At 48.4% G+C, this 27,176-nt stretch overlaps 1 protein-coding gene across 3 annotated transcripts in view; it reads right to left on the bottom strand.

Moving 5' to 3' along the window:
- Window positions 1-15,402: 15,402 nt before the first annotated feature.
- Window positions 15,403-27,176, bottom strand: part of LOC147097865 (annexin A4-like) — a 63,483-nt gene continuing 51,709 nt past the window's right edge. For all 3 annotated transcript variants that reach the window (XM_085970902.1, XM_085970900.1, XM_085970901.1), the window contains 2 exons: window positions 25,593-25,715; window positions 15,403-16,696 (listed from right to left, as the gene is read on the bottom strand). In XM_085970902.1, coding sequence (XP_085827028.1) covers window positions 16,643-16,696; window positions 25,593-25,715 — 177 coding nt within the window. In that variant the 3' untranslated portion in view covers window positions 15,403-16,642. The remainder of the gene's footprint in view (window positions 16,697-25,592; window positions 25,716-27,176) is intronic.

Below are 27,176 nucleotides of genomic sequence, written 5' to 3'. Positions count from 1 at the left end.
GGCAGTGGGCGTGGCTTCTCCTCCTCTCCACCAATCAAATCCCGCGGCCAATTAAAGCGAGGACGCGCCGGTCCCTGCATTCCGGTCGTGCAACACAAATTCCAGCTGCTCCCCCCCCCCCCCGGCAACAACACCTCCCACTAACAGACTGGCATTAGTTCAAATGGAAGAAATCACACAACACCAGGTTATAGTCCAACAGCTTTATTTGAAATCACAAGCTTTCGGAGCGCTGCTCCTTCTTCAGGTGAAGTGGAGAAATGCATAAAGACACAGCTTATATAGTCAGAGAATCATGTCAGATGTTTACAGGTACCCTTTCCAACTGCCATCCAGACTCGAGTCGACATTGGCTTGTTCTCTCTACACAGATGCGGCTGGACCTGCTGTGATTTCCAGCCAAAAAAAAAATGTTTTTTGTCTGTTTTTTTGTTTTTCATACAGACCCCAGCATCTGCAATATTTGACCCCTTGTGACCCCACCTCATTGTTCTTTGATGTAATGTTTCCCTGACTGACCTGTTTGGACACCATTCACACCTTTGACTGCTGTGATTATCTCCCTGCCGAGGTGCGATAAATGGCAGTTGGAAAGGTTACCTGTAAACATCTGACATGATTCTCTGACTATATAAGCTGTGTCTTTATGCATTTCTCCACTTCACCTGAAGAAGGAGCAGCGCTCCGAAAGCTTGTGATTTCAAATAAAGCTGTTGGACTATAACCTGGTGTTGTGTGACTTCTTACATTTGTCCACCCCAGTCCAACTCCGGCATCTCCACACCATGGCATTAGTTCGACAGCGCCTTTCCACGACCGCCGCACGTTCCCCGCCCCCCCCCCCAAACGCTTCGCAGCCCATGTAGTGACTTTTTTTTGAAGTGCAGTTACTGTTGTCATGGAGGAAACGCGGCAGCCAATTTGCGCACAGCAAGATCCCACAAGCAGCGTTGTGATGATGACCCAGATCAGCTGCTTTTTTTTTTAACTGATTTGGATTGAGGGATGAATATTGGACCAAGGACACCGGGGAGAACTCCACTGCTCATCTTCAAAATAGTTGATGTGCCATCAATAACTCAAAGACAAGAAGTTAAAGGATTCAACTGAAGGCTTTTAATCGCTAAGAACATTGCACGTCATTCCACATCGGATTCGTCTGGCAGAATGACTCATACAGCTCTTGAGACCTTTATATGACAAAAGACAGGGGCGGAGCCAATACACACAATAGGGGAAAAGGGGGCGGTACACACAATACAATGCAGGTAAAACACAGGGGCTGATGAAGACATATATTTCATCACATTCACCCCTTCTACAGATTTAGTCTGTCCGGGGGTGTGATAGTCCTTCCTGAACGTCGCAACAGTACCTCGGGTTCCGACCGGGAGTCCGTGGTGCCCTCCTGGGCATACCCATGTGCTGGGGGTGTTGCAGGTACTTCTGGGGGTGGTGAGGATACCTCTGGGGATGGTGGAGCTTCTTCTGGGGGTGGTGAGGATGGGTCGTCGTCACTTCCTGCCGAGGCGAGGTCCTTTATGGACACGGTGTCCTCACGCCCGTCGGCGTGCTTGACGTACACGTACTGTGGGTTTGCGTGGAGTAGGTGTACTACCTCCACGAGGGGATCCATTTTGTGGCCCCTCACATGCTTCCGTAATAGGACTGTCCCTGGGGTGGAGAGCCACGAAGGTAGGGACACTCCCGAGGTTGATTTGCGGGGAAAAACAAACATCTTCTCGTGAGGAGTGGCGTTAGTAGCAGTACACAGTAGCGACCTTATCGAGTGGAGTACGTCTGGGAGGACCTCTTGCCAGCGGGAGGTAGGGAGGCCTTTAGACCTTAGTGCTAAGGTGACCGCCTTCCACACCATCGCGTTCTCCCTCTACACTTGCCCATTACCCCGGGGGTTATAACTAGTCCGACTCGTGGTATCCCCTTCGACAGCAGGTATTGGCGCAGTTCGTCGCTCATGAACGACGCCCCCCTGTCAGTGTGGATGTAGTTCAGCATGCCGAACGTGCAAAACAGGCTGCCGAGGCACTTGATGACCGTGGCACTGGTCATGTCTGGGCAGGGGTAGGCGAATGGGAAGCGGGAGTACTCGTCCACAATGTTGAGAAAGTACACATTGCGGTCGGTGGAGGGGAGTGGTCCCTTGAAATCTAAGCTCAGGCGCTCGAATGGCCGTGTAGCTTTGATCAGGTGGGCTCGGTCGGGCCTGTAAAAACGGGGCTTGCATTCCGCACAGGTGCGGCAGTCCCTGGTCATAGACTGGACTTCCTCGATGGAATAGGGCAGGTTACGGGATTTTATAAAATGAAATAGCCGGGTGGCAGAGGCCATTGTGGAGGCCCTGTAGCCTGTCCCCCTGGCTGCTGGCACACATCCCTCGTGATAGGGCGTCGGGGGATTCGTTGAGGGCCCCCGGCCTATATATTATGTCGTACTCAAACGTGGAGAGTTTGATCCGCCACCTGAGAATTTTGTCGTTCTTGATCTTCCCCCTCTGTTGTTAAACATGAAGGCTACCGACCGCTGGTCGGTAAGCAGGGTGAAGCGTTTGCCGGCTAGGTAGTGCCTCCAGTGCCGCACTGCCTCCACTATGGCCTGGGCCTCCTTCTCTACCGAGGAGTGCCTGATCTCGGGCCCTTGGAGGGTTCTTGAGAAAAAAGCTACGGGCCGCCCATCCTGGTTGATGGTGGCTGCTAAAGCGAAGTCGGACGCATCGCTTTCGACCTGGAAAGGGATGTTTTCGTCCACTGCCCGCAGCGCGGCCTTCTCAATGTCGTGTTTAATGCTGTTGAAGGCGGCGTGGGCCTCGGCCGTGAGCGGGAAGGACGTTGATTTCAGGAGGGGACGGGCCTTGTCGGAATAATTGGGGACCCATTGGGCGTAATAGGAGAAAAACCCCAGGCACCTTTTCAGGGCCTTGGGAGTGTTTGGTAGGGGTAGCTCCCGTAGGGGGTGCAATCGGTCGGGGTCCGGACCGATTTCCCCGTTTTCCACCACGCAGCCCAGGATACAGAGGCGCGTGGTGCTAAAGACACACTTATCCTCGTTGTAGGTGAGATTGAGTCTGAGGGCGGTTTTCAGAAATCTCGCGAGGTTCGAGTCGTGGTCTTGCTGGTCGTGGCCGCAGATGGTGACGTTGTCTAGGTATGGATAGGTGGCTGTTAACTGGTTCTCATTGACCATGCGGTCCATCTCCCGCTGGAAGACCGAGACCCCATTCGTTACCCCAAAGGGGACTCTGAGGAAGTGGTAGAGGCGTCCGTTCGCCTCGAAGGTGGTGTATGGACGGTCCTCCGGCCTAATGGGGAGCTGGTGGTATGCCGATTTTAGGTCGATGGTGGAAAACACCCGGTATTGCGCAATTTGGTTAACCATATCCGCTATGCGGGGCAGAGGGTAGGCGTCTAGCTGGGTGTATAGATTAACTGTCTGGCTATAATCTATCACCATCCGCTTCTTTTCGCTACCCTTAACCACTACTACCTGGGCGCGCCACGGGCTGGTACTGCATTCGATGATACCCTCCCGCTTGAGTCTTTCTACTTCAGACGCAATGAACCGTCTGTCCTCCCAGCTGTACCGCCTACTCTTGGTCGCTATGGGTCGACAGTTGGGTGCGAGGTTGGCGAACAGAGAGGGCGGCTTGACCTTCAGGGTAGCCAGACCGCACACTGAGGGGCGGCTGGGACCCACCGTAGGTAAGCGTGATACTTTGGTGGTGGCACTGGAAGTCCAGACCCAAGATCACGCTCACACAGAGATCTGGCATTATCAACAGTTTAAAATCTCTGTAATCAGTGCCTTTTACCGACAACATAACCGCGCAGAAACCTGTAATTTTTGAGGTACGAGTCTTATCAGCCATGGCGATTTTGCCCTGTGTAGGGACTATCGTTAGTGAAAGTCGTTTTACCAGGCTAGGATGAATAAAGCTTTCGGTGCTCCCGCAGTCAATCAAGCACTTAACCTTGTTCCCGTTTACCTCTATGTCCACCATCGATCTAGACAACGGATGCGGCCTGGATTGATTCACTGTGATTGAGGCCACCAGTGGGTCCGTGTAGTCGGGACAAGATGGTGGACTCCATGAGGGTGGACAAGATGGCGTCCAAGATGGCCGCCCCCATGGCGCGCACGCGGCAGTGGCGGAGTTGGAGGCAGGGTTCCCTCTGCAGACTTTACTGAAATGTCCTTCCCGCATTTAAAACAGGTGGTGCCCTTCGCTGGGCACAGGTGCCTGGAGTGTTTGTCCTGGCCGCAGAAGTAGCATTTCGGGCCCCGATGCATCGCGGCAGTAGTGGGGCTCCTGGGTGGAGGCTGGGGCTCCGACGGTGCTGGGCTGGCCTGAGACCTGGGAGGTGAAGATGGCTTCCAAGATCGCGGCCCCCACGGCGCGCACGAGGCGGAGTGGGCCGCGTGGCCTGAGGAACAGGATTCAGAGTTCCTCTGGGCCATATCCAGCGATCGCGCTATGCCCATAGCCTGTTTTAAGTCCAGTCCCTCCTTTTCAAACAGTTTCTGCCGAATGTAATTTGAACTGAGGCCCGCAATAAAGGAGTCTCGGATCAGCTCCTCCGTGTACATGGTGGCAGACACGGCCTTACAGTTAGTCTCTGCCCAGTACTTTTAGGCTTAGCATGAAGTCCTCTAGTGACTCACCATGCCGCTGCGTGCGAGTAGTCAGAAGATGCCTGGCGTACACCTCGTTTATTGGCCGCACGTAGTGGGCCTTCAGAATGGTGCAGGCATCCTCGTAGCTGGTGGCATCTCGGATGAGAGGGGAGACCCGATGACTCACCCAGTTTCGCAGGATTCCCAGTTTCACGTCTCCGGTGGCGGTCGCGGCTGCTATGGCGGTGGCTGAGGTTTCGATGAAAAATTCGAAGCATTGGAACCAGTGTCCGAACTGTGTGGCTGCGTCTGTGGCATGGGGGTCCAGATCCAAGCGCTCTGGTTTCAGGAGTCGATCCATCTTGGTGTTTTAGTGATTAAAATTGATGTGCCATCAATAACTCAAAGACTAGGAGTTAAAGGATTCAACTGAATGCTTTTAATCGCTAAGAACATTGCACATCATTCCACATCGGATTCGTCTGGCAGAATGACTCATACAGCTCTTGAGACCTTTATATGACAAAAGACAGGGGCGGAGCCAATACACACAATAGGGGAAAAGGGGGCGGTACACACAATACAATGCAGGTAAAACACAGGGGCTGATGAAGACATATATTTCATCACAATAGTCACCATGGGATCTTTTACATCCACCTCAGAGGGCAGACTGGGCCTCGGTTTAACGTCTCATCCTGAAAGACGGCACCTCCTACAGTGCGGCGCTCCCTCAGTACTGCCCCTCCAACAGTGCAGCGCTCCCTCAGTACTGCCCCTCCGACAGTGCGGCGCTCCCCCAGTACTGCCCCTCCGGCAGTGCGGCGCTCCCTCAGTACCGTCCCTCCGACAGTGCGGCGCTCCCTCAGTACCGCCCCTCCGACAGTGCGGCGCTCCCTCAGTACCGCCCCTCCGACAGTGCGGCGCTCCCTCAGTACCGCCCCTCCGACAGTGCGGCGCTCCCTCAGTACCGCCCCTCCGACAATGCGGCGCTCCCTCAGTACCGCCCCTCCGACAGTGCGGCGCTCCCTCAGTACCGCCCCTCCGACAGTGCGGCGCTCCCTCAGTACCGCCCCTCCGACAGTGCGGCGCTCCCTCAGTACCGCCCCTCCGACAGTGCGGCGCTCCCTCAGTACTGCCCCTCCGACAGTGCGGCGCTCCCTCAGTACTGCCCCTCCGACAGTGCGGCGCTCCCTCAGCACTGCCCCTCCGACAGTGCGGCGCTCCCTCAGTACTTCACTGGGAGTGTCGGCCTGGCTTTTGGTCTCAAGTCTCTGGAATGGGATTTGGACCCACAATCTTCTGACTCAGAGGCGAGAGTGCTACCCACTGAGCCACTGCCTGACAACTTAATAAGATCATTGCTGATCTTCTACCTCAGGTGGAAGTAAAAGTTCCCACTACATTATTTCGTAAAAGAGTAGAGGAGTTCCCTCCCCTGTCCTGGGCCAATATTTATTCCACAACAAACATCTGAACACATGATCTGGTCGTTATCACATCGCGGTTTGTGGGAGCTTGCTGTGCGCAGATTGGCTGCCGCGTTTCCTACATTACAACAGTGACTACATTCGAAAAAGTGCTTCATTGGCTTAAAAGCGCTTTGCGACGTCTTGAGGTTGTGAAAGGCGCTGTATAAATGCAAGTTTTTCTTTTTCACCTGAACTCCATTTTCCCCATATCCCCTGATTCCCCAAGAGTCCAAAAATCTATCGATCTCAGCCTTAAATACTGTACACTCAACGACTGAGCCTCCACAGCCCTCGGGTAGAGAATTCCAAAGATTCACCACCCTCTGAGTGAAGAAATTTCTCCTCATCTCAGTCCTAAATGGCCAACCCTTGATCCTGAGACTATGACCCCGAGTTCTAGACTCTCCAGCCAGGGGAAACAGCCTCTCGGCCTCTACCCTGTCAAGTCTAATCCCAGCACCTCCTAAATACTTTACAACCTTCTGGACTTAACGTTGAGTTCAACAATTTCAGATTCTAACCACGCCTCCCATTTTTTCGGATAGCAGCCGTTGGTAATGGTTTTGCTGTTGACATTTCTTCTTCTTAGGCAGTTCCTTGGAACCGAGGATGACTTGCTTCCACATTAAAAATGAGTTCTCAGGTGACTCAGCCCAAGGCAGGACTTCCAGTCTCTGTCACAGGTGGAGCAGACGGTGGTTGAAGGGGCGGGCGGGTGGGGTGCTTGGGCTTGGCTTCCACTTGCTCCCGGCGAAGAGACTCGAGGTGTTCGGCGCCTTCCCGGATGCTTCTCCTCCACTTTGTGCGGCCCTGGATTCCCAGGTGTCGGAGGGGATGTTACACTTTTCATTTACACCTCCTCTCGACCCATCTTTCATTTCTTGTCCCATTCCCGCCCCTTTCATCATTTAATCTCTCCTCCTGCCTTCCACCCTGTCCGACCTTCCCTTTTGTTATTTCCTCCTCCCTTTCCCTGCCTCTACTTGCTTAAAACCTGTTACATCTCTAACCTTTTCCAGTTCTGACGCAGGTTCATCGAGGTGAAACGTTAACTCTGTGTCTCATTCCGCAGATGCTGCCTGACCAGCTGAGTGTTCCCAACATTTTCCCTCTTTATTTCAGATTTCCAGCATCTGCAGTATTTTACTTTTGTATTCGTTCTCCTAAATCCCATTTTCTCGCTCACCTGGAATTACCTTCCACTTTGAAAAACTGTTGTCAGTCATAAAAAAAGTACATCCAAATGTTTTGCTCAGATGGAGGTTTGCAATCCATCAAATGCATTTGAAGTTTGAATTAAAAGTAAATTGTGATTTATGGAATGATGAAATAAAAACACAACAGGAAATCAATCAGCATCTGTGGAGATGTGTCGTGTGTTCCATCAGAACTGAAAAATAAGAGACAGAAAAAAGGACTTGCATTTCTATAGCGCCTTTCATGACAAGAGGACGTCCCAAAGCGCTTTACAGCCAATGAAGTACTTTTGAAGTCACTGTTGTAATGTAGGAAACACGGCAACCAATTTGCGCACAGCAAGCTCCCACGAACAGCAATGTGATAAATGACCAGATCATCTGTTTTAGTGATGTTGGTTGAGGGATAAATATTGGCCAGGACACCGGGGAGAACTCCCCTGCTCTTCTTCGAATAGTGCCAGAAATCTTTTATGTCCACCTGAGAGAGCAGACGGGGCCTTGGTTTAATGTCTCATCCAAAAGACGGCACCTCCAACAGTGCGGCGCTCCCTCAGCACCGCACTGGGAGTGTCAGCCGTAAATTTTTGTGTGTTCAGGTCTCTGGAGCGGGACTTGAACCCACAACCTTCTGACTCAGAGGCGAGAGGGTGCTACTCACTGAGCCACAGCTGACCCGCAAGACAACAAGTAAACTCATAGGATTAGAAGAAAAGATGAAGAGATATTTTTAAAAAATCAAAGAAATTCAGTATTGGAAAATTAATGTTTCACTCTTAATGTTCAGAGCCCTTCAGCTTCCAGACAGAACACACAAGGTCACGTTAGCAAAATACTGCGGATGCTGGAAATCCAAAATAACAGAAAATGCTGGAAAAACTCAGCAGGCCAGGCAACATCCGTGGAGAGAGAAACAGAGTTAACGTTTCAGGTCGAAACCCTTCGTCAGAACTGGAAAAACACAGGAAATGAAACCGATTAAAGGCCAGTTTGGGGGCTGGGAAATGGGGATGAAAGAACAAAAGAGAAGTGAAGAGACATTAAGAGGTATTCAAAACCAGACGAGATGGTGATAGGACTAGTGGAGACAAAAGACGGCTCGAGATTAGGTCACGTTTTGGGTTGAACCCATCTTCAGAACTAAAGGGTAAACAAACATTTGTAGAATCAGGAGGTTAAAAGGGGGTTGGTGGGGAAATGGTTACTCCAATCACAGATAGGTAGAATGACCTGCTCGAAGCAGAATCTGGAACCAGTCTGATCAAACTAGCAGCAGGAATAAAAGCGTTAAATATATGAGGACAGGTTGCATACACTAGGCGTGTATTCCTTGAGTATAGAAGATTAACGAGTGATCTAATTGAGGTGTTCAAAATGATTAAGGGGTGATGTCAGGAAGCACTTCTTCACACAAAGGGTAGTGGAAATCTGGAACTCTCTCCCTCAAAAAGCTGTTGAGGCTAGGGGCGGGGGGGTCAATTGAAAATTTTAAAACGGAGATTGATAGATTTTTGTTCGGCAAGCGTTACGGAATCGAGGCGGGTAGATGGAGTTAAGACACAGATCAGCCACGATTAACTGAATGGAGGAACAGGCTCGAGGGGCTGAATGGCTTCCTCCTGTTCCTATGTTCCAACTCGCATCGTGCCTCCTGGGAATGAATAGCAGGCGGAACACAGATGCCCCAAATCAGATCAAATGTGTAAGAGCAAAGCAACTCTGTTGGGCATTCTAGCCTTGAAACTCACGGTAAAGCAGGGGACTTGAGGAGGGGCTGAATGGCATTCTGCTGTTCCTATGTTCCCCAGTGGGTCGGGACCCGGCTGTGAACCCACCGCCACGTGCCTTTCCCCGATGTCGGGTCTGTCGGCGCTGAGCAGACCCGACACACAGCGGCGAGGGACCCAGTTCAGGTAATTATGACCTTGTTTAGAGATCATTAAGAATGCATTTGGGCTCACCTTTTGATTTTATGTGCTCGCCCATGGGGTCGGGGCTGGTCATGGACCACATCTGTTAAACTGAGGCGGGAGTTGAATGGCCATTGAATCAGCTGGTGAATTGACAGCTTCAGACGTAAAGTAAAAGCTCCCACCTTAGAGATATTTTCACTCAGCCACAAGCCTCACTGCATTGCCACAACAGATTCATCATGCTGCAATCTTTACACAAGTCTCCCTCCAGTCTGACCTCATTACCTCTCTCACCATTGACAGATCGCTTCTGTCATCTCTACTTCACCTGCCATCTATTCCATCAGCATGGGTGCCCTTTATACTCTCTCACCTTGGTCCTCAGAATCCCACCACGATCAGCCCCAATACCAGCAGCACCACCAACCTTCTCCGCAATCAACTGATGCTGCACAGGACACAGGGTATCGGCACCCGACCACGTTGCTGCCCGGGAAGTCAAGGATGGCCTCACCATGGCCAGATTTACTTCACTTGACACTGTACACCCTGGCTGCTACATGATGCACCAGGTTGGCACCACCCAACACCAACACCATAAAGCATCCCTACAATGTCCAAGTCATTCCTTTCACACTCATCACCATTGCAGGGGGTACCGTTATGTCTCACCATTCACTGCAACTCACTAAGCCACTTCCAAAGGTGCACGCAAATCTGTCCAAGAACGTAAAGCGTTGAAAATAAAGGTTTCAATGTTTGACAGAAACTTTACATGAACATTGCATAAAAAACACAAGTGCCTACCCTTGTGTGTTGTTAGTTGGTATGATTGCACTAGGATGGAGGGTGAGTGTGAGGGGTGGCTAGTGAGATGGGGATGTGATAATATAGAGAGTGATGGGTGGAGGTCCAAGGCAAGTTGGGGCTGTGATGAGAAGTACAGCAGGACGAGATTGAGTGTGGCTTTGTACGAACGTTTCGTGATCTACTGAGATCATTAAAGGCACTACACCCAGGTCCTCCTGATGACATCCCTGTTTGTGCCCTCCTCTGTAATGTGCAACCAGGCTGTGTTGATCTCCTGGGGAGGTCTCTTCCGCCCATGGGAAGGGAAGAGGACCTCCCTGTGTGCTGTGACTCCCTCCATAAGCATATGGAGGGAGTCATGGGAGAGCCTGGGTGCAGCCCTGCACCTCTGTGCAGTGCTCGTCAGTGTTTGCAGCATCTCAATGCTGTAGAACACAACACCGATAGCACAAATGTCAAAATAAATTTGGCCATGGTCCCTTTCAAGAAACCGGTTGATGATGCATCAAGTGACGTCACCAGATCCGCTTCCTCAAATTGGCCGGGAAACGCGCTGGACGGGCTTAACAAACCCAATCAGGGGAAATTCATGTCAGACAGCGGAATGGTGCCACCAGCGGGGTCGGGACCTGCCACCGACCTGCCGAGGTCAATAAAATCGCGGCCCAAGATTGAGGAACCGCAAAAATATAGCATTCCTCACTATTGTTGAATCGCTGCAGTTAGTAGCTGCAGTTTCACCAGCCGTATTTGCACTGTTTAAAAGCAATCTCTTCAATAACGTAAAATGGAGACAGATCACAGAATCACAGAATCTACAGTGCAGATAGAGGCCATTTCGGCCCATCGAGCCTGCACCGACACATATCCCACCCTATCCCCGCAACCCCACGTATTTAATCCCCTAACACTAAGGGTCAATTTATCATAGATCTTTCTATTACCTTCCTTAAACATCTGAAAGATTGGAATGTCTGCTTGCAAATCAGGTAGGACAATCTGGATCATCTAATATTGAAGAGCGGCATCAGTGATTCATTTTTAATTACAGCATTTGCAATATAAATGTTTCATTAACTCCCTGTAAATGATTTAGAATGCAATATCCAGTTTCCAAATTTATGATCTCTTTCTCCATCTGGCGCTGCCCTATTGTGCAAGGGGTGGACTGTGGCTTTGAGGAAGCCCTAACCACTCCGAGGATGCATCAACACATGCCGGCTCTTCCACCACGAAAGGCAGCACCCACCCACACACGTACAAAAAAATCAATGTTGCCATTTTCAAAAACGCAAACCGAAACAAGAATTAAAAAAGAAAATCAAGTCAGAACTGTAAAATCAGGATAAACAAACCACAGATTGGAACAGCAGGCATCCAACACATCAGCAGGCATTGTATTTCTGCTCTCGGGAGTCACCCGAGGGCTAACCATGGATCTAAACATAGGCAAGCTGTCTGCTGCTGTCACCCAGCTGGTGCTCAACAATAGCAACAAGGGCTTGCTTTTAGTCTGGACCATCTTAAGAGGGACAATGAAGCAAACAGACACACATTAAAGAGGAATATTTAAAAAAATAATCCTGCATTTGACATCTTCACTGTACACTGGCTGAGCTGCAGTTCCTTTCTGCAACAACATCTTGCATTTATATAGCGCCTTTAACATAGTAAAATGCCCCAAGGCAGTTCACAGCAGCGATTATCAAACAAAATTTGACACCGAGCCACCGAAATAGATATTGGGACAGGCTTGGTCAAAGAGGTAGGTTTTAAGGAGCGTCTTAAAGGAGGAATGAGAGGCGGAGAGAGTCAGAGAGTTATACAGCACAGAAAGAGGCCCTTCGGCCCATCATGTCCGCACCGGCCATCAAGCCCTGTCTATTGTAATCCCATTTTCCAGCACTTGGTCCGTAGCCTTGTCTGCTTTGGCATTTCAAGTGCTCATCTAAATGCTTCTTGAATGTTGTGAGGGTTCCTGCCTCTACCACCCTTTCAGGCAGTGAGTTCCAGATTCCAACACCCTCTGGGTGAAAAAGTTTTTCCTCAAATCCCCTCTAAACCTCCTGCCCCTTACCTTGAAACTATGCCCCCTGGTTATTGACCCCTCTACTAAGGGGAAAAGTTCCTTTTGTATCTACCCTATCTATGCCCCTCATAATTTTGTACACCTCAATCAGGTCCCTCTCCTCAGCCTTCTCTGCTCTAAGGAAAGCAACCCCAAGGTTTAGGAGGGAATTCCAGACAACAGAAGGCACGTCCACCAATGGTTGAGCGATTAAAATCAGGGATGCTCAAGAGGACCAGAATTGGAGGAGCGCAGAGATCTCGGAGGGTTGTAGGCAATGTTCCCTCTTTTTTTTGGTGTGTGGTCCCTTTAACGATTGTGCGGCCCATTCAAATTTTCCTGCATGCGCCGTTTCTCCCAAGTAAAAGCCGGTGAGCGACCTGCGCGGGATCTCCAGACTGCTGCGCAGCCGCACAGCTTAGCGGGGGCTGGAGGAGGCTACAGTTCCAATTAGTAATTGCATTGAATTGCAATTCAGGGGAGGGGGTTGCGCAGAGTGGCTAACACAGGCTGGGGGTCTGCAGGAGTGTGGGAACGTCGAGTAGGGACATTAGGGTGGTAAACACAGAGTGCTTGTTGCTTTCTATGGTAGTTTATCGAAGCAAGGGGAGATAATGGAGCCCAGCAGCTGTAAGAAATTTGCATCGATTAAATTTGCTTATTAAAGCGTGACCACAGGAAGTATGTTAAAAGGACATGTTAAAATACTGTTTTTAATATGCAAGCAGCCTCCCATGGCATTGCTCACGATTAGCAGGAACCGGTGTTTGCAACAAGCCGAGTCTGGAACAAGCAAGAATGACAGGCGTCCTTATGATAATTGGATCGTTTTCCTCCGCTTCGCACTTGGAGATCAATTACACAGAATATACGGCACCGAAACAGGCCATTCGGCCCAACTAGTCCTTGCCGTCATTTATGCTCCACTCGATCCTCCTCATCTAACTCTCAGTATAACTTTTTTTTCTCCTCCCTCGTATGCTTACCTAACCTCTCCTTAAATGCATCTATACTATTCGCCTCAACCACTCCCTGTGGTAGCGAGTTCCACATTCTCACCACTCTTTGGCTAAAGAAGTTTCTTCTGAATTCCCTATTGGATTTCTTGCTGACTATCTTACATTGACGGCCTCTAGTTATGCTCTTCCCCACAAGTGGAAACATTCTCTCTGTATCCACTCTATCAAAACCTTTCATAATTTTAAAGACCTCTATTTAGGTCACCCCTCAGCCTTCTAGAACCAGCCTGTTTATCCTTTCCTGATCGGTATAACCTCACAGTTCTGGTATAGTAATCCTTGTAAATCTTTTTAGCACCCACTCCAGTGCCTCCATTCCCTGGGACGCTAAGAGCGACAAAGATTCATTATGCCAGGTATCTGCCATCTTTGCATTGCCCAGGGACTTGGGGCACTCGCCCTGAGGAGGGGTGGACGAGCTGCACCCACAAGAAGCTAGGATGAACCCAACAACTCGTCCCACTTAATTCTCCTCACAAATGAAAGACTTGCATTTATACAGCGTGTTTCACAACCTCAGGACGTCCCAAAGCCCTTTCCAGCCAACAAAGTACCTTTTGAAGTGTAGTCACTGTTGTAATGCAAGGAAACACGGCGGCCATTTTGTGCACAGCAAACTCCCACAAACGGCGCCCTGGTTAAATGTTCTAATTTGTTGTGTGCCCACCATAGCTGGTTTCATTAAGACGACTGCAGCTGTCCCCCAAAATGAAGCACTGCCATTGCTGGGGCTCAACTGCACAGCTGACCCCCGAAACATGCCGCCGCGTTACTGCAGTGTCACGCACAGTAATATTTTGGCAGTTTAAATTGTGGATTCATATTGTAATGGCACCTTGCCGGAGCACTTAATAGGTGAGACATTCCTAAAGGGCCATTATAAAATTCTTACCAACTTAGTCGCTCCACGCCCAAGCCTCAGCCACGCTGCTGAGAATGCTACTCCCGGAATACAAATCAGGAATTCTGATGCAGTAGGACAGACAGCAGGAGAGGTGTTGAGGCGCTGTGGAATGCACTGCCCCTCACTGCAGCAAAGACCATGCCAATGAACTGTGTGGCTATACCCATCAGGAAAGATTGGAGCAGGCTGGTACTCTTCTCTAGAAAAGAGAAGGCCGACTAGTTAAAGGTGTTTAAGATTATGAAAGGGTTTGATAAAGAGGTTTCCACTTGTCAGGGGGTGGGGAGAAAGAGACCAAAGCAATGGGCCATAAATACAAGATACTAAGGAATTCAGGAGAAACTTCTTTATCCAGAGAGTGGCAAGAATGTGGAACTCGCGAGGAGTAATTGAGGCAAAGAGCGTTGGTGTCTTTAAGTGGAAGCTAGATAAAGACATGGAGAAAGGAATGGAAGGATATGTTGATAGGGTGAGAGGACGAGGGGTGGGAGGAGGCTCGTGTGGAGCATAAACACCGGCACGGACCAGTTGGGCCGAATGGCCTGTTTCTGTGCTGTACATTTTATGTAATATTGAAGACTAGGTTACATAAGCAGTTAAGAAAATAAAATACAGGAAACTTGTTTATCTGGAGGTTGTATGTCCGGAAACCTCGATCTAACGGCAGAAATCACCAGCAGTTTTGGTTAAGTTTTTTTTTCTTCTAGCATTTTTTTTTTTATATAAACAGTCAGGCTCTGGAAAGCGTCTCTGTAGCTTAGCAACAGCTTCAGAGATGCTTCCAAGGTACGGGCCGAGTGTTTACAAGCTGTTGCTAAGCAACAGTGTTTGTTGTCAGATACGGAGATGAAAACCTCCATATCCTTCAACATTAGCGCTGGTCTGTCCGGAAGTTTTGATAGATCGGCAGCAGCTCAGTCCCGTCGGTGCCGGATATCGTGAAGTTTCCTGTAAAGGGATATGGGAACAGGGCGGGCTCATGGGATTAGGGCACTGCTCGTGGGGGGGATAAACACCAACAGACGGGTTGGGCAAATTGCCGGTTTCTCACCCTTGGGTTGATTTTTACTTGTATTCTTTCTGTGGGTTGGGTTGCGACTGATCCCCTAAAAAAAGGGTCACCACTTTGGAGATTATTCCGATCAGCAATTCACAGTTCAACAGCGTAACCGACTAGGAGAATGGCCTCACCCATCATTTTCCCCTCACCCTGGGGGTGGCAGTGCGGGTGTGCTGCTCTTCCGCCACCCATTTGCACAACTGTTGATCGCACTTCCAACAAGCCCAACACCTTCAGTGGAACGCTCCGACCCCGCACCCCTGGCCTCGGCGGTATGACCCCCCTCCTCCACCTCAACACAACACCGATTTCACACCACGCAGCATGACGGTTCAGGTTTTAAAGTCAGTAGAAATGTTTATATTGAAAACAGAATTACAAAAACATCTGGGCCTCAGCGCACCAGTTATTGTTAATGGAATGTGTCATTTAAATTGAACATAACTCTCCAGTTACAACAGGTACATTATGCGAGGGCTCACAGCATGCAGTCTTCAAAGTGGAACACATCCCCAAGCAACGTTTAAATATTTACAGGTGGAGTCGCTGATGAATTATATAGTCAGAGGTACTCATCCAAGCGAATATCAGTGAATTGTCTACTAATCATCTTCTTAGAACCAACACATGTTACTGATACACACACTCTACACTTTCATTATTCAATCGCAGATTCGCACCAGGATTGTTTACATCCCCCCGCTCCACTCTGTATGTTTACAGTCGAAGGGATTTCCGACTTTCACAGTGGTTAAGCAGAAATGCACAATTTCACTGGGAATTGAGTGTTTGCAAGTGCGTTCTTGCTGCGGAACGAATTGCAGGCCCTTCCCACGCCGAAACACATGCAAAAAAAAGTCAACGTGAAATGAAACTATCCTGACCCACAGCAGTTGTGACCATTAACCAGGGGCGCAGGACTGCAACCAGTCAAACTTCAGCAGGGTGAAGCTCACCGAATGTCGGCATCATTATGGGTCTAAAAAAAGAGGGAACGCTGTACAAGATATCAAGTTGAAGATGGATAAACCAGTGTCATTTCCTTAGCCCACAGCCAGGATTAACTAAAGCACTGAACTATTTGCATTGTTAGCAGGGAGAACATTCATAGTTAGTTAGTTCCAAATCATAATTTTTTTAAAACCTCTTGCTCTTATTTGTCGATGTTGCAAAGTGCTTGAACTGCTGATTCCTTGGTCAAGCCCAACATTTGAAGGCCAGTTAAAAACCCAAGTATCAAATTTTATATCTGCACTAGAGCTTCAAAGAGTAACAGTCGCCCAGCGGTTCTGGGCTGCATTAGTCCAGCTCTGCAATAAAAGGACCAGGAGCTGATTTAAGCATTTTGCCTCGAATTTTATATCAGCTTTCTGTTACATTTAAAAGAACATGGATTACAGCCAAGCATTTCTCCAAGGTAAACAGACAAGAGGCATCAATGCAAGGCTGCTCCAAACAAATGATTGATACAAATCACTAAATGAGGGACACATCCACTGTAAATATTTGACATCTGGCAGGGGTCTTTTCCAGTCTGTTCCACCTTGAAATGACACGGGGCGCTGCTCTCATTATTCTCCACTCAGTTGGAGCAGGATCTTCTTGTAATCACCAGAACAATCCCCCTGGAAGCAAAAAAAGTTTTTCATTACATCTTGGGAACGATGCACACTTGTTAAAGCTATCAAACATTGCACCAAGGGTAACCAAATGTGTAGCATTAATCAGGACCCCGTAACCGCAACTATTGTCACAATCCCAACTTTGGCAGTCTACCTAACAGTGGCTAAAATGAAGCATTACTTACTGGGCCCCTCTGTCTCTGCCAATTTTTCCTTTTAGCTTTGTTCAAAGGGTGGCCTCTCACTGGGGGCGCCGGTTCAAGGGCGGCCCCTCACTGGGGGCGCCGGTTCAAGGGCAGCCCCTCACTGGGGGCTGCCGGTCAAGGGCGGCCCCTCACTGGAGGTACAGGTCAAAGAGCGTCCAGTCACTGGGGGTACAGGTCAAAGGGCGGCCTGTCACCCTCCTGTACTGCTCCCAACTAGTCATCCTTCATGTCGGAGCAGAGACAGCGAGGTTGAGATTTTCCGATCATTCAAAACAAATGGGTTCCCATGAGCATTACCCAAAGTCTGATTGATTACTGCGTGGGCTTCACAGCCTAGCATGAGCCTGTTCTCGCCCGATACATAGCGAGCGGGTGTGGGATCCCTGGCTTGTTTTCAACTCTCTCAGCTTTGGGCACCAAAGGCAATTGGAACAAACCCCTACTGCCACTGGGACAGGGAGCGGAATGGAACCAGAGACATTGCGAGGCTGCATGGCTGAACTATCCACTGCCTCATCAGGTTAGCCATCGGCCGAGCGACATAATACATTCAATACAAATCGAAGAAACTCTCAAAACATAGAATTATGTAGAATATACAGCGTGCGCACAAACGGGCCATTCGGCCGAACCAGCCCATGCCGGTGAACACGAGTCGCACGGCGGGGGTGTGGGGTGGCAGTGGAGTCACTAGGTTTTAGTGTATTGGCAGCGCAAAGATAAAGTTAAATGAAACCAGTAGCGGTCACTAGACAAGTGTGTATGGTCTTGCCCCCCCCCTCCACACAAGACGACAATCATTCTTTTCAGAAGGCAGCCAACAGAGCTCCATTGCAAGTTTACATGAAAAAGATATTTTATAATGCAAAGCTCGCATGGGTCAGAGCTTTGCTCAACTTTCATGCATCAGCACAAAGTTAGAACATTTCCAAAGATCTGCCACAGCACAATTGCAGAAGTGCGAATTAAACAGAAAAAAAAGATTGTTGCTTCATTCATCCGCTGCCGAGACCCTCATCCGTGTCTTAGTTCCCTCTTGATCCGACTATTCCAACGCTCTCCTGGCCAGCCTCCCAACTCCTGTAAACTTGCTCATCTAAAACTCGGCTGCCCCCCCCGTGTCCTAACTCGCAGCAAGTCCCGTTCACCCATCACCACCCCCCGTGCTCGCTGACCTACACTGGCCTGGTGAAGCAACGCCTCGATTTAAAAATTCTCATCCTCGTTTTCAAATCCCTCCGTGGCCCTCGCCACCCCCCCTCCCCATCTCGAATATCCTCCAGCCCCACAACCCTCCGAGATCTCTGCGCTCCTCCAATTCTGGCCTCTTGAGCATCCCCGATTTTAATCACTCCACTATTGGCGGCCGTGCCTTCAGCTGGCTGGGCCCCCCAAGCTCTGGAATTCACTCCCTAAAGATACCACTTAAAACCTACCCCTCGTCTCATGTGGCTCGGTGTCAAATTTTGTTTGAGATCGCTCCTGTGAAACGCCTTGGATTGTTTTACTAGGTTAAAAAGGCGCTGTATAAATGCAAGTTGTTGCTGTCGATTCAGCTCTGGATTCTGGAACCAAAGCCCCTGTAGTTTCAAAAGATTACAGCTATCTGTCTGATCGTATTGCACACCAGTGATAAAGTTACAAGAGCAACTGCTGCCTTTTGCGAATCAGTTTCAATTCTTATCTTTTGCCTTGGGTCGGTCATGACATTTGGTACAGTACCTCCAAATTTTGGCTACCATTTTACCCGATTAGTCACAAAAAAAAAATGTATTCCCCTACCCCCTCGGGCCTGCATTATAATGATTTTTAAAATCTACCTTTCCTGTTCTCACTTGCTAGGATCTGAATTTGTTTACTCTGGGCCCTCCCTCGGTTGCCTTTTTCTCATCTGCGTTTCCTCTTCATAAACACCTCTTTAACCGTTTAGCGCTAGCCACTTATTTTCAAAGCCCCAGTTGCTCACAAAAGCCCCCAGTACACCAGAGAATTTTGCACGCTTGAAGTGCTCCTGTCTCCTTATGGGTGGGTTTGAACTATAAGAGTTTTTTTTGTTCATTTGAAGTCATGCAGTTACGATTTCACTATCAAGATATGGAGATATCAGCTGTGGTTCAGTGGGTAGCACTCTCTCTCGCCTCCAGGTCAGAAGGTCGTGGGTTCAATGTCCCACTCGAGCACATAATCCAGGCCGACACTCCCAGTGCAGTCCGGAGGCAGTGCTGTGCTGTCGGGTGTGCCGTCTTTTGGATGAGACGTTAAACTGAGGACGCGTCTGCCCTTGCGGGTGGATGTAAAAGATCCCATGGCACTATTTCGAAGAGCTGGAGAGTTCTCCCCGGTGTCCTGGGGCCAATACTTATCCCTCCAGCATCATTAAAACAGATTATCTGGTCATTATCACATTGACGTTTGTGGGAGCTTGCTGTGCGCCTACTGGCTGCTGCCTTTCCTACATTACAACAGTGACTACACTTCAAAAAAGTACTTCATTGACTGTAAAGTGCTTTGAAAGAAAGGAAGTCTTGAAAGATTTGCATTTATATAGCACCTTTCATGACATCAGGGCGTCCCTAAGTGCTTTACAGCCAATGAAGCACTGTAGGAAACAGCAATGTGATAACGACCAGATAATCTGTTTTTTTTTATTAAAGTGATGTAATTGAGGGATAAATATTGGCCAAGACACCAGGGCGAACTCCCCTGTTCTTCTTCAAAATAGACCGTGGAACTGAATTAACTTCCACTCTGATTAAGTACCACAGTGATATGCAGAATTAGTCAATTCTAATGATCGCTTACTGGAAAAATAACGGGTCTTCAAAAAGGGGTGGGGGGTGAAACCACATTTAATATCACAATCATTCCAATCAGCCTCGTGGCCCACGTTGTTGCCAAGTGGAGGGAGCTAGCACTAGCTCACTGTATAAACTGGGACACGGACAGTGTGCTGTTGTAGTACAGTTCCTGGCACTGGATGGCACAAGCACACTACAAACCAGCCACAGCCTGCGTCGTGTGACCTGGTGCGTCGCTCCCAAATTGCAACCCTCCTCAAACCGAGTGTAGGTGAAAGAAATAATGCAGGAAGGCGGATTCTACAAGACAGCCCTTCACACAAACGGGCTGGACAGAGGCTTTGCCAGGTGGGTTACCAAATGTACATGTGCTGGTCAATCCCTGGCTGGGTGACAGGTCAACAGCGCTTGCAGTTTCAGTCAGTGCTTTGTTTTACGTGGAATTAACGGTGATGGCGAACAGATGAAAAGAGGTTGAATTGGTTCGCAGAGATAAATGGAAGGCGATTGACAGTTTGTTTAATTCCCCCGGTGACTTCTTAAAACATTTCGGAGTACGAGATAAACCAGAGCCCCGTGGATTCGAATGTTCCGGGTTAGATTCCCGGCCTGTGCCCATTTAGTTCAACTCAAGCTAGAGCAGAGGGGACCCCAGGCTCGGGAGGGAGGCTGGAGCGCAGAGATCTCAGAGGGTTGTGGGGCTGGAGGAGGTTAGAGATATAAAGAGGGGCGAGGAGGCCATGGAGGGATTTGAAAACAAGAATGAGAATTTGAAAAAAAAAAGAGCAGTTGACAGACCGGGAGCCAATGTAGGTCAGCGAGCACAGGGGGTGATGAATGATCCCACGGAGCTGAATAGTCAGAGTCCCGTAAAACCCACAGCAAGATGCAGTTGGCCGAGAGTTATACTGGACAGGCTCCAGTCTGACTCGTGCCTCTAGTATCACATCAGCTTCTACACACAAGAACATAAGACGTAGGAGCAGGAGTCGGCCATTTGGCCCCTCGAGCCTGCTCCACCATTCAATAAGATCATGGCTGATCTGATCTTGACCTCAACTCCACTTCCCTGCCCACTCCCCATAACCCTCGACTCCCCTATAGTCTATTTCTACCTTAAATATATTCAATGACCCAGCCTCCACAGCTCTCTGGGGAAGAGAATTCCAAAGATTCACAACCCTCAGAAGAAATTCCTCCTCATTTCCGATTTAAACGAGTGCCCCCTAGTTCTAGATTCCCCCACGAGGGGAAACATCCTCTTAGCATCTACCCCATCGAGCGCCCTCAGAATCTTATGTTTCAATAAGATCCCCCCTCATTCTTCTAAACTCCAATGAGTATAGGCCCAACCTTTCCTCATAAGACAACTCTTTCATCTCCAGAATCAACCTCGTGAACCTTCTCTGAACTGCCTCATTCAGCACTGATTCCTGGGGAAACAGACAGTCGTACTCTCTCAGCATTACCATTTACACAATACATTCGAAGCCTTTTACTGGGACACACTGGTAGGAATTGCCCTTTGAATCGTTAAGTCCCAATTCTGCCAAACCCATCAAAAAATTGATTGAAATACTCACAAACTTATTACCGTCAACCAAGGCAAAACATTGCAATCATCAGCCGCAGACATAATAAAACCTCAAGACAGGCTCGTAATAAAAGCTGTGCACCACACTGCAGAATTCCAAATGAAAATCAGTTTGTTTTCCTTCAATTAACTAAAGAAAACATATCCTTGATATTCAATTAATTCCACATCTCACTTTTAGAAAGCAGCTCAATTTTTTAAATTTTTTTTAAAAACAAGTCTGTTCACGTCTTGCCAACTAATAATCATCACCCATTATGATCACCTTCCAAACTATTTCCAAGGAAATCTATATTTCTCATCTCTTCAACCAGCCGCCTCCGCACACCCTCAAACCTTCCGCAGAAGTAATACAATTGTGGTTTCGCTCCAAGGCCAATGATTGTCCTCTGTTAAGTTCCATTATTTCCCAAGTAGACGAGCTATTAGTGCGCACGCCTTTGTCAAAGGTGTTGTTAAGCCACCTTCTACGAATTGTAAGCTGGCAGTTGTGTGTAGCCTGCCCTTGAATCACAATCTCTCCATGCTTTTCACGGCCGAGATTAGACGCATTGTGTCGCAATTCAGTGTTGAACTCCCAAAACAAGCTCTACTCGGAGCTCCGACATGGCAAGAGAGCCCCAGGTGGGCAGAGGAAACGCTTCAAGGACACCCTCAAAGCCTCCTTGAAAAAAAGTGCAACATCCCCACCGACATCTGGGAATCCCGAGCCCAAGACCGCACAAAGTGGAGGAGAAGCATCTGGGAAAGCGCCGAATACCTCGAGTCTCTTCGCAGGGAGCAAGCGGAAACCAAGCACAAGCAGCGCACATCAACCCAAGCACACCACCCACCCGCCCCTTCAACCATCTTCCCCACCTGCGACAGAGACTGTACATCCCGCATTGGACTCATCAGTCACCTGAGAACTCATTTTATCGTGTGGAAGCAAGTCATCCTCGGTTCCGAGGGGCTGCCTAAAAAGAAGTTGCAATTCACAAGTGTGTCGCTCTGCAGTAGTGGACACGGAGACCTGTCAAATCACAAGCCATTAAGGATGTCAACCATTTTGCTGGCATCTCTATTGGAATTTAAACCTGCAATCTGTCTCTTCCCCCACAAATCTTCACACACAAGTTATACCACCATTGCTGGTCCAGGATTATTATTAAGAGAGTTGGACGAAGCGTTGTGTCTTTTTAACACCCGAGGAGGTAGAAGTCAAAAGTTCCATAATCCAGTAAAATCTGCTATATTGGATTTTCTGCTACAGACTACTATTTATTATTTTTTAATAGACTAGAAACTACAAATCTCAAGTTTGAGTTGCATAGTCCACGAACATTTAATTCTTCCACTATTCAAAGCCAAGAACACAAGAGGACCCATGTCTGTTGAGTGAGTGACTTAAGTACATAAGAAATAGGAGCAGGAGTCGGCCATTCGAGCCTGCTCCGCCATTCAATGAGATCATGACTGATCTTCTGCCCCAACGCCATTCACCGGCCCTATTGCCATATCCCTTAATGCCCTTACTAGTCAGAAATCTATCGACTTCGGTTTTGAATATACCCTCCACAGGGTAAAGACTGAGCCTCCACAGCCCTCTGGGGTAGAGAATTACAAAGATTCACCACCCTCTGAAGAAATTTCTTCTCATCTCAGTCCTGAATGGCCTACCCTTTATCCTGAGGCTGTGGCCCCTGGTTCTAGACTCCCCAGCCAAGGGAAACATTTTCCCAGCATCCACCCTATCAAGCCCTGTAATAATTTTTTATGCTTCAATGAGATCCCCTCTCATTCTTCTGAATTCAAGAGAATACAGGCCTAGTTTACTCAATCTCTTCTCATACGACAGTCCCGCCATCCCAGGAATCAATCTCGTGAACCTTCGTTGCACTCCCTCTATGGCAAGTATATCCTTCCTTAGACAAGGAGATCAAAATTGTACACAGTACTCCAGGTGTGGTCTCACCAAGGCCCTATATAATTGGAGTAAGACTTCTTTACTCCTGTACTCAAATCCTCTTGTAATGAAGGCCAGCATACCATTTGCCTTCCTAATGGCTTGCTGCACCTGCACATTCACTTTGTGACTCATGTACAAGGACATCCAGATCCCTTCGAGCATCTGCATTCCCCAATCTTTCACCATTTAGGAAATACTCTGCCTTTCTGTTTTTTCTACCAAAGTGGATAACTTCACATTTATCCACATTATATTCCATCTGCCATGTTCTCGCCCACTCAGAGCCTGTTGAGATCCCCTTGAAGCCTCTTCACATCCTCCTCGCAACTGAGACTGCCACCTAGCTTTGGATCATCAGCAAATTTGGAAATGTTACATTTAGTCCCCTCATCCAAATCATTGATATAGATTGTGAATAGCTGGGGCCCAAGCACCGATCCTTGTGGTACCCCACAAGTCACAGCCTGCCTTCCTGAAAAAGACCCGTTTATCCCGACTCTTTGTTTTCTGTCTGTTAACCAATTCTCAATCCATGCTAGTATATTACCCCCAATTCCAGGTGCCCTAATTTTGTTCACCAACCTCTTGTGTGGGAACTTATCGAAGGTCTTCTGAAAATCCACATACACCACATCTACCGGTTCCCCTTGGTCTACTCCACTAGTTACATCCTCAAAAAGAACTCCAATAGGTTTGTCAAACAGGATTTCCATTTCATAAATGCATGTTTGACTCTGCCCAATCTTACTATTAGTTTCTAAGTGCCCAGTTATTGAATCCTTTATAATAGATTCCAGCATTTTCCCAACTACTGATGTGAGGCTAACCGGTCTGTAGTTCCCCGTTTTCTCTCTCCCTCCTTTCTTAAATAGCGGGGTTACATTTGCTATCCTCCAATCTGCAGGAACCATTCCAGAATCTATAAAATTTTGTAAGATGACAACCAATGCGTGCACTATCCCAATGGCCACCTCTCAAAACCCTAGGATGTAGGTCATCCGGTCCTTGGGATTTATCGACTTTTAGTCCCATTAATTTTGCTAGTACTGTTTTTTTTTAACCAATAATAATTTCTTTAAGTTCCTCATTCTCGCCACACCTTTGGTTTTTTCGTATTTCTGGGAGGTTTTTTATGTCTTCCTCCGTGAAGACAGAAACAAAGTATTTATTTAATTTCTCTGCCATTTCCTCATTCCCCATTATAAATTCTCCCATCACTGACTGTAAAGGACCTACATTTACCTTCGCCAGTCTTTTCCTTTTCACATACCTTTAGAAGCTTTTACAATCCGCTTTTATATTTTTCGCTAGTTTGTGCTCATATTCCATTTTCCCTTTATCAATTTCTTGGTCCCCTTTGCTGATTTCTAAAAAATCACAATCCTCAGGTTGACTGCTTTTTCTGGCAACTTTATAAGCTTCCTCCTTTGGCTTAATACTAGCTTTAATTTCTTTTGTTAGCCATGGTTGGATCACTTTTCCTTTTGGGTTTTTATGCCCTACAGGAATATATGTTTGTTGCAAATTATGCATTATTTCCTTGAATGTTAGCCATTGTATGTCCACCTTCATACCTTTTAGTGTAGTCTCCCAATCTACCATGGCCAACTTGTCCCTCATACCCTTGTAGATTCCTCTGTTTAGATTGAAGACCTTAGTTTCAGATTGGACTACATCACTCTCAAACTTAATGTAAAATTCAATCATATTATGGTCACTTGTCCCTAAAGGCCCCTTTACCATAAGATTATTGATTAGCCCTGTTCCCTGGTTGGATCCTCCACATACTGATCCAGGAAACCATCTTGCATGCATTCCAAGAATTCGTCCTCCACACCATTAATCACAATTTGATTTGCCCAGTCAATATGTAGATTAAAGTCCCCCATGATTACCATATTGCCCTTGTTACATGCACTTCTAATTTCTTGATTGATACTGTGCCCTACATTACCACTACTGTTTGGTGGCCTATACACAACTCCCACCAATGTTTTCCGCCCTTTGCTGTTACTTGCAGTAACCAGGGCCTCTGTTCAGCTACATTACAGGATATAAAAAGTCACGCTCCAGTTTATAAGGAGCAAAGGTTTACTAATGGGAGAAATACCTGGTAAAGTCCATTAAAAAAAAATGCAAAGCTTTTCAACAATGGCGAAGGTCAATGTGAGCAGATTCGGCAAAGTCACCTTTAGTTTAACATTGTAGATGTGGTCAGTCTTTAACTGTCCCTATAATGCACGCAGATGCGACTTGGCACATTATTCCTCGGAGAAATCCGGGGTGCTATTACAAGTAGTTCGCAATAGGCACTAATCTTTCCATACAGCGCCACTCATTGTTTAACACTCACCTTGATAAAGGAATACAATGACTTTCCGTACATCCTCTGAAATTCCTCTCGAATATCCAGCAGGTCAACTTCACAGCGGGAGACCATTACTCTCATCAAGGTGTCATCGTCTGTACCAGCTCCCTAATATCAAGAGAGTACTGGGTTAGGAAATGCCAGTCACTGGGGAAAAGCGATCACGTTAAGCTGATCAAAATCTTTACATAAGAAATAGGAGCAGGAGTAGGCCAATCGGCCCCTCGAGCCTGCTCCGCCATTCAATAAGATCATGGCTGATCTGATCCTAACCGCCAATCTACTATCACAGAACCATCTCCTGAATCTAACAATTAGACACACGAAATAGGAGCAGGATCAGGCTACACGGCCCCTGGGCCCGCTCCGCTACCCACAGGGCCATGACCGATCCGAACCTAGACTCATGTCCAAATTGCTCCCCGTAACCTTTAATTCCCTTCACTTCTAGGAAACTGTCTATTTCTGTTTTAAATTTATGTAATGATGTAGCTTCTACAGCTTTTTGGGGCAGCATATTCCATGGACCTACCACCCTCTGAGTGAACTAGTTCCTCCTCATCTCAGTTTTGAAGAAGCAGCCCCTTATTCTAAGCAACCTCTTTGGATCTCAGCCATATGAAGGTCTACAGGGGTCAGCCGTGGCTCAGTGGGCAGCACTCTCTCTCACCTCGGAGTCAGGAAGTTGTGGGTTCATGTCCCACTCCAGAGACTGGAGCACAAAAATCTAGGCTGACACTCGCACTGCTGAGGGATCGCCGCACTGTCGGAGGTGCCGTCTTTCAGACGGAATGTTGAACCGAGGCCCCGTCTGCTCTCAGGTGGACCCCAGAGATTCCACGGCACTATTTTGAAGAGCAGGGGCGTTCTCCTCAGTGCCCTGGCCAATATCAACCGATATTAAAAATTACATTATCTGGTCATTAACACATTGCTGTTTGTGGGAACTTCCTGTGCGCAAATTGGCTGCCGCGTTTCCCACATTACAACAGTGGCCAACCTTCAAAAGTACTTCATTGGCTGCAAAATGCTTTGGGACGTCCTGAGGCCGTGAAAGGCGCTGGAGAAATGCAAGTTCTTTATCACACTTTGTGGATAACCCCATCATTAAAAAGTGCCGAATCCCCAAACTCATCCTTCTCATCAAAAAGATGGCAACTCCAACAGTGCAGCACTCCTTCAACACTGCCCCTCCGACAGTGAGGCGCACCCTCAGGACTGCCCCTCCCGACAGTGCGGCGCTCCCTCAGTACTGCCCCTCCGACAGTGCAGCGCTCCCTCAGTACTGCCCCTCCGACAGTGCGGCGCTCCCTCAGTACTGCCCCTCCGACAGTGCGGCGCTCCCTCAGTGCTGCCCCTCCCGACAGTGCGGCGCTCCCTCAGTACTGCCCCTCCGACAGTGAGGCGCACCCTCAGGACTGCCCCACCGACAGTGCGGCGCTCCCTCAGTACTGCCCCTCCGACACTGCCTCAGTACTGCCCCTCCGACAGTGCGGCGCTCCCTCAGTACTGCCCCTCCCGACAGTGCGGCGCTCCCTCAGTACTGCCCCTCCCGACAGTGCGGCGCTC

Source organism: Somniosus microcephalus, chromosome 30, assembly GCF_052327205.1.
Source record: "Somniosus microcephalus isolate GS21.2 chromosome 30, FLI_Smic_1.0, whole genome shotgun sequence".
Lineage (NCBI taxonomy): Eukaryota > Metazoa > Chordata > Chondrichthyes > Squaliformes > Somniosidae > Somniosus > Somniosus microcephalus.
The sequence above is the reverse complement of the archived record's forward strand: the minus strand, read 5'-3'. Positions and strand labels throughout refer to the sequence as shown.